This window comes from Vigna umbellata, chromosome 5 (assembly GCF_029865625.1).
Source record: "Vigna umbellata cultivar VRB3 chromosome 5, Vumbellata_1.0, whole genome shotgun sequence".
NCBI lineage: Eukaryota > Viridiplantae > Streptophyta > Magnoliopsida > Fabales > Fabaceae > Vigna > Vigna umbellata.
This window is the reverse complement of record NC_142169.1, coordinates 56,468,401-56,476,534: the sequence shown is the minus strand read 5'-3', so window position 1 is coordinate 56,476,534 and position 8,134 is coordinate 56,468,401. Positions and strand designations below refer to the sequence as shown.

At 38.1% G+C, this 8,134-nt stretch overlaps 1 protein-coding gene across 1 annotated transcript; it reads right to left on the bottom strand.

Moving 5' to 3' along the window:
- Positions 1 to 1,139: 1,139 nt before the first annotated feature.
- On the bottom strand, positions 1,140 to 6,876 carry LOC124829303 (protein SMAX1-LIKE 7-like). The gene is made up of 3 exons (XM_088116789.1): positions 5,341 to 6,876; positions 3,683 to 3,914; positions 1,140 to 3,197 (listed from the first exon to the last, which is right to left on the bottom strand). The coding sequence occupies exons 1-3, from the start codon at positions 6,489 to 6,491 to the stop codon at positions 1,332 to 1,334; spliced, it is 3,249 nt and encodes a 1,082-aa protein (XP_087972915.1). The 5' UTR covers positions 6,492 to 6,876; the 3' UTR covers positions 1,140 to 1,331.
- Between the last annotated feature and the right edge of the window lie 1,258 nt (positions 6,877 to 8,134).

The window sequence follows — 8,134 nt, the reverse complement described above, 5'->3', positions numbered from 1 at the left end:
ATATTTCCGTTCGGTTGTGCTCAAAGGTGGTGTTTGTTTTACTGTTTGGTTTGAAGTTATTTAAAGGTGTTATAGATGAGGAAATATGTTGTTAATGAAGTATGGTATTTAAAATGTGATATGAGTGGAATAGTATTGATATGAAAAAGTATGATTGCATTACAATATGATGTGATTGTATTATATGGATATGAACGAGTGTTCCAAGGAGGAATATCTCAGAAATAGTAATAGAATTGTAAAGTATGAATATGGTCAGACTAAGATGTCATTCATCCTGACATTCTAATAGTCACCGAGTCTCAAGTAGAGAATGGTAGCGTATGTGGTGAGAATAGCAGAGGCCTGGTTGCGTATAGCTTGGGGTTCCAGCTATCGGACTAAACTCATGTGTAGACTTGGGTTTCCAGCTACATTGAGGGATGAAGGGCTAACCTCATGTGGCGGCTTGGGTTTTCAGCTATGGTAATTCTGATGATTTTCCAGATTACCTTTCCATGAGTGCAAGAACGTCGTAGCTATATAATTCATACAGTCCAGATAGTCAAAGTGAACGTGGTCGGTTATAAAATGTTGGTGTGATTTATGTAAAAGTATGATTGTTTTATGTGTTTGTATGAAATGAATGTTTACAGAGTTAATTAAATTACACTAGCTTACCCTTATTTTCCTGTCTTGTCATGTTGTCCGTTCGGTCGTCCTTGTTATTGCAATGATCACCCTTTGGGTGTGAAAAGGGTGTGCAGAAGATATTCTGCAGCATGCGCTGACAGGAGAGGAAGGTTTTCCGCTAAGAGTAAGACCGTTTGGTCTTGTATTTGTTTTTGCTTTTAGTATAAGACTTTTCGGTGTAATACACTATTGTAGGACCGTTCGATTGATACACCTCTTGTATGACCGACCGGTCTGTTTTTATGATTTGTATTAGTATAGATTTCTATAAAGTTTTAATTTATGATTATTTTAGAATAACTGTAAGTTAGCTTTATTTTTTGTAACTTTTTATTTTATTGTAAATCTAAGAATCCTTAAGTATAATTTAAAACTATACTTTTGAGATATTACAATATTCATTATAGAAATAAATCAATTTATTTATCTTAATAATTAAGAAAAATCAGTGCAGAAAGAAATTGGGGTAAGCAAGAAAAACCTTGTGAAGATACACATTTTTTTACCATAGGAATTGCATCACAACGATCACCACAAAAAGAAAAAATTGTGGGATGATTAGCCGAAAAATGCTACTGACTACCAAATGCTATATCCTAAAAGCTACATTTTACATGTAATTACAAAATACATAGTGAGCAAAAATTCAGTTCAAGAATTCAGTTCAAGTTAATTCTAGCTGGAAGGCATACTCCAGGAGATTGATCTTCCAAAAAAAATCTTTCACAGTTAACCAGTTTCACCACATATTCTGCTGCAAAGTGGTACTTGTGTTGAGCTTCACCAAAGCTTCTGCCAAGAACATGTTCAACCCAATCTTCCAATGCTTTTTTCTTGTCAGATAACCATGCAGCTCCAAGAATCTGTGTCATCACCTCATACTCAATTTCCAGCACAAATTCTGACCCAAACGTCTTTTGAAATTGTATGTCAATGCTTTTTATTACTTCGTCAGCAAGAGAATCAAAATTGAATGGCTTAAAAACAACTCTTTCATCAACTTGATCACACAAGTCATTTAACCAGGCTCCAGGGTTTTTTTCAACTATGTAGGACTCACTTTCATAATCACTGCAATTGTTGTCCACTTCAACCTCCTCCAGAGGTATGTTAAGATCCAGATAGGACCTTGATGACTCCATCACCTGCTTCAGTGTCTTGCATGATGCTCTCTCTTCAGAATCACCACTTTCTACTAGCTTTCTTTTATTCAGGATTGTTGTTTTGGAGGTCCCTTTTCTTTGAGCAACCTTCACATTAGTGCAACCACTTCTTTTGGCATCCTGGGAAGAATGTCCAAGTGATAATTGCATTTCACATCTTTTAGCTTCTAGGATTCTTTCCTCTGGGAACATCTTAGGATCCTCCTCCATATTCAAAGAGCCAATGCCTTTTTTAAACACACCAGAGGCTACAATAAATATTGCATTGTTGATGCTGATTTCCCTACCATGCGAGTACGAGAATTTACCTGTTCTTATTGCTTGGAACAAACTATTCTGCACAAGAAAATCTGCTTGATCTACATTATCAAGAAAAACAACTGAGTGTGGCCTTTTACTCAATTCCCAAGCAATATAGTCCACAACTGTCTTCCTCATAAGCACATCATGACAATATGAATCTTGGAATTCAAAAACTGAGTTTGATTGGTAACACTTGTCTTGAGAGCTCAAATCCACAGCAATTAGGCTTTGTTTGTTTCCAAATAAAATCTCAGCCAGTGCTGAAGCAAGTTTTCTCTTCCCAACTCTATCAGGTCCAAGGAATGCAAGCCATGTGTCTGCTCTAACATGTGAGCCACTACTACGCTTTCCAGCACCAGATCTACACCGTGACACAGTCTGATTGATAGCATATATGGCCTCATCCTGCCACCCAACCTTTTCAGTGAGAAGATGGTACAGTGACTTGAAATCTACTGTTTCAAAATGCCCTTCTAGATTTGGCCCGGAGCATGAAGAAGATCTAGCAATTTGGTGTGAAGTACACTCATTCATAGGATTAAAATCACTTGAAAGGGAATCTGGCAGGTTGTGAAGATGCTTCTTGTGATCACTTAGTTTTGGGGTGTCTGGCTCATGAGTGGCTGATTTATATATCGTTCCCAATCCCAAATCAGTGGTCACTGGAGTCAAGGATGAAGATGGTGTGTGATCAAGTAGGCTCAAATTGGCCTTAGGGGAAGGAGAAACCCAAGTACTGTGCATATCACTCTTAGAAACTTTTGCCATGTGATCTGCTTCATCAGTGATGGTAACAGTGTCAAAAGGTGGTACTGAAACTGGTAATATCTGTTTAAATGGAAATGCACTTTGAGAATATTGGATTTCGCTATGGGGTGGACCTTTGCTACTACTTCCTGGACCAAATTGAAAACCCTCAAGGGAAGGAACTTGGAACCTTGTTTTAGAAATATCAAATTCAGGTAATGATCGGTTTTGATGAAGACGTTGGCAAATATCACCCCATTTCCTCTGCAATCCGAAGATCTTCCCATTCAGACTGGTGTTTTCTTCATTAGTCTGCACTGGATGATGAAGTTCGTTCTTAAATAAATACAGTCACAAACTGATGCAAAACAAGACCACAGACAACGGTGTATCCAAGAATTTTAATAGAAAGAGAAGTATACGAACATGAAGGAATATGAATAATCACATGCTGACACGAGAAAATACAATGTTATATAGAGAGCCCCCAATTTAGTCCTCAATATGTAGTGCTTTTTTTCCAGTATAAAGATAGAGTAAAATTTTCTACTATCTTATAGTTCGCTACACTTATAACACTATACTGCGACCTTGTTATCTTTATGGCAGAAAAATGTGTTCTTTTTTTACGATTGTAGGGATGTACATTTATTATCATTCCGTACTTGTATATTATTTTAGTGGGTCAGTTCAGCAGAGCAATTCTCCCAAGATGTTGCAAGTATGTGTGTGAGCATGTGAATATCTCTTCATGCATTGAAGAAGGGAAAACAAGATTAGGTGATCATAACACACACCTTTGCCATATCTGTCTCCACATTAACCTTTTGTAACCAAGGCAAGCTAGTTGAGTAACCAGACGCTGAAGTTGCAGGACCTACATTCAAAATATCAGCAACTTCTTGTTCACACTTTTCATTGCATGTGTCACACCGTGTTAAAGACGATGCATTCGTACAGCTAACGGGATTTTTCAACTCAGAAGTTGTAGAAAAGAACCCGCCAAATGGCACAAAGGACCCCATCAAGCTGCAAGTTTACCATCAAATGTGTGAACTTTTATATCCAATAGGCACAGAACTGTCAGAAGCTACATTGGACATGATGAGATAGACTTCTAAAGCATCATCACATCTCCCACCAAGAAAAAAACACATGTGAGTTAGGTCACAAATGCTCACCAGAATCCCAACAAATCTCAAGGTTCAGAAAAAGAAAAAAAGACTTATATAAGTAATTAAATATAATCTACCAACGAGATCGTTGCATTAATATGAAGAACATTAGTATCTTACTAACTAGATTCAACGCGAAAATTTATAGGAGAGAGAATGAAGTCTTTACATTCTGACATACCTAGTTTACATTGAAAAGGGTGAGGGTAAAAATACTTTTGAACTGTAGAATGCAACAACCTACATATTCATCCCAGGGGGCTATGTAGTTTGATGGGCTCTATAAAAGGCCCTCTTTAAGGTATCATTCAGGGAGTCTAAATATGTTCACAACATAACCCAAAGCAGTGGAGGGGCCCGTGGGCCAGGGGTGCAGAAAAACTGAAAAAGAAGAAGCATTTATTACAGCTTTCAGGCGAAAAGCCTGCCTTGTAGAAATAACATTTATTACTGCGCAAGCCTACATGAATAAATCTCTGCAGATTCTCTACATGCCAAGATGTAGATCATGCTAATGAAGACTGAATGCGACCATTCCAGATTGTGTGAACGTAATTGGCCAAAACCCCACAAATTAAAGGAAAACTTTCAGGATTCAGATTCACTCCTTCCCCAAATAAGTAGTAGTACACCACACACCAAATCTATTGGGACTCAAGAATCACTTTCTCTACGAAAACAAAACAAATTGAATCATGAACTTCACCACAGTAAAAAAATTTGAAAATTTTCTCCTAAATTAAAAAACCCTATCACAGTTAATAATTTCTTGCTTAAACGTACCAGTGAGGTAGATTCAAATTTAATTATAATTATAATAACATTAAAAAAAAAAACTACCTTTGTGTTTCCGCTGTAACCAAACAAAAACAAGTTTAACAGTGACAGATTAAAGGAAGACAAAGAAAGGGAAGAAACTAAAAGCAGGAAACCAATGGGATCATAAAATTTGAGTCAAGAAGGGAGTGAAAGATTTCAACACAAGCAGACTAGTCAGAAACCTTCCATTTACACATGATCATTTGTTTGTCGTCAACTTTTTCCTCAGAAGAAAAACCATGTTACCCCTGAACACACACATCTAACACACCACTACCTTTTCATATAATATATATTTATATTATTTTCTATTATTGTTATTTACTAGCCACAAACCAAAATATACTAAATAAATAGTACAGAAAAGTTCCAATTTTGAAGCGAAGAGAGTACAAGAAAGGGGAAAGAAGGAAGGAAAAGGAAGCAATAATAAAGAAAGGAGAAAGTGAGAACAAACCCACCTGGACTTGGGGTAGAGTCCTTCCATGAAAGGGGTGGCAGAGGTCATGGTCAGGAGATGCAGATCCCAATCTTTGTCCACTGTAGGGAACAACCTCAGGAACTTAGAATAGGCCTCCGAGGTTCCCGCCACGCCCACCAACCACACCTTCCCAACATGAACACCCAACAACCTCGTCAACTGCGAAACCACAAACGCAACACCCTCATTCCCCCCGACAAAAAGCTCAATCTCCCCAAAACACACCACAACCCCAGCACCAGAACACTGCTCCACCAAACGACCCACTTCCTCGAAAATCTTCCCTCCATTCCCACCTTCCCTCAAGAACTCCCCAATCTCCTTCTCCACCGAAACCACACTCAACCCATTCAGCTCACAGGGCAATATCCCACCTTTACGAGCTTCCACGCATTCGATGAAGCTCTTCAGAGCGCTTTTCGCGTACACCCCCATCAAAAGAGGATTCCTTTTGCTCTTCCTCGTCACCACCTCCACGATTCTGCGGCAATTCTCGTCCAGCCGAGAACCGGTCTTCTGAACCGGTTCGAGGTTGCAGAGGAAAACCGGAGGGGTCAACCGCGAGAAGATTCTTGAAGGTGGAGGTGGTTGAAGAAGCGCGAGCTTGATGTCGTAGCTTCTGAAACCAGCTTCGCCGAAGACGCGACTCACGATAGGGTCGTCGAGAATAGAAAGAATGAAGTGCTTGAGTTCGACTTTCAGCAACGACGTCTGATGCTGCTGCTGCTGCATCATATGCATAAGGTGGAAGCTATCCGGGTGGCGCCGCTGGTTCGCCTGTGAGCGCTTTATGGCGGCCATGAGGGAGTTCGAAACAGGGGGACCCTCGTCGCCAGCCCCGCCGTCCGCCCCGGTGGAGCCAGCAGTTTTGATTGTGGGAAGGCGGTCGAGGGAGACGCCGACAGATAGCTCGAGGGCGCGGAACTGGAGGCGGGGGGAGTAGGAGCAGCTCCGGCAGCGAGCGCAGGCGTCGCGAAGCGCCGCGGATGGGAGTGAGAGAAGCGCGGAGACGGCGTGGAGGGAGGTGGTCTGGGCGTGGCTTCGACGGCGGGCAACCGTGACGGCGTCGTCGAGCGCACGCGCCGCCTCGTCCGTGAGACACTGCCTCGCGGTGCTTACCGGCGTCGGCATCTCTGGCGAGCATATATGCAAAAATGTTTTTATATTATTGTAATTATAATTACAATAATAATAAGAATATGGTGATAAGAAAAATGTTTGTGATGTTTTGTGTATGGAGTTGAAGTGAGAAAGTGGTTATTGGAAGAAGCAAAAGTCGAAAGAAGAGAAGAGAGAAGAAGAAGAAGAAGAAAAAAAGAGGGAGAGAAGGAGTGAAGTGAGTGAGGTTTGAAAGTGTTGGGGTTGAAGTAGTTCATCATCAAGAGAAGAGGATGCTGCTGTTTTTGTGGGGAGATGACCATTTTCCATTTATCAAATTTTTATTTTTAATTTCTGTTTCAACACAGTTATATATATTCCAACACATGTTAAATACATATAACTTTTTTTCTCACTTCTCTCTCAAATTTACACGATTGCTTAATTCTTTAATCACAGATAAATCTCATTCAAATAAGTTAAAAATGAATTAATGTATGACAAATAATAATGTTTGATGAGGAGAACGATAGAATTTAGAAAGATTGTATTGAGATTTGTTTAATAAAACATAGGAGTGTACGGATAAACGAATGAGTTTTGATTTAAAAAAAATGGTAATAAAAGTAAAAAAATTTAGAGAAGATAAAGATGTAATAAAATAATGGTGGGAATAAATAGAAGTGGTTAGTAAGGTGGAAAAGAAAAATGATGAGTGGGGTGAGTGTGTTTGGTGGGCATAGATTCTGTTGTGTTGTGTTGTGTGGGGGAGAAAGGAAGAGAGTAAATATATGGATCTATCTATTTTCATTTCTAATTCTGTATTACTAATTAATTTAGATATATTCTGTTTCAAAAGCTTTTCTCAGTGCTTGTCTTTCACAGTGAGGGAGATGCTGTGCCCACTCACTGTGAGGTAATAAGAGAGGGTCAATGTCAACCTTTTCTTCTTCTTTTCTTTTCTTTTTCTCTATCCTTTTGCTTTTTCCCATTTACTATTATTTTACTCTAATCTTCATTTTCCTTAACTTAACCACATCATATAATCCTAATCCCAACTTAATTGCATCTTCTTACTCTTAATTACCTTAATTCCACCCTCCAAAATCATTTAACAATTCTCTCTCCATCTAATCTTTAACCACTACCAAATCAATACGGTTCAAATTTCAAAGATTAAAATCATCCAACATAGACATGCCACGAGATTAAACAATCTAGATTAATCGATAAATAAAATGACGTGATTGCAAAGATTTCCTCTATTTAAGAATAAATACTTGAATCTATTACAACAACAAATTATTTAAGATCATGATGTGTCAAAACAAAATCTCTCTAAATATACGAAATCTTTATCAGTTAAGTGATGAGGAATCTCCCACGAGAATCAAAAAAGGTGATAAGGAATTTAACTATTTTTTTTTTTTAAATTGAAATGTCACATAGGTTTGAAATAAATAAAAAACACTTAATTATCTTTTAGTTTTATTACTTAATTAATTTGATCTCATTGTTATTAAAAAAATAATTTGATCATTTTTCAAATATTAATCACTTTAATTTATGTACTATGATTTATAACCAATAGATAATGATACTGGTCGATTTTATCAAATTAAATGTTTCTTTTAATTTGAAAAACTTTGAAATGATTATATTATTGTATTTTAAAA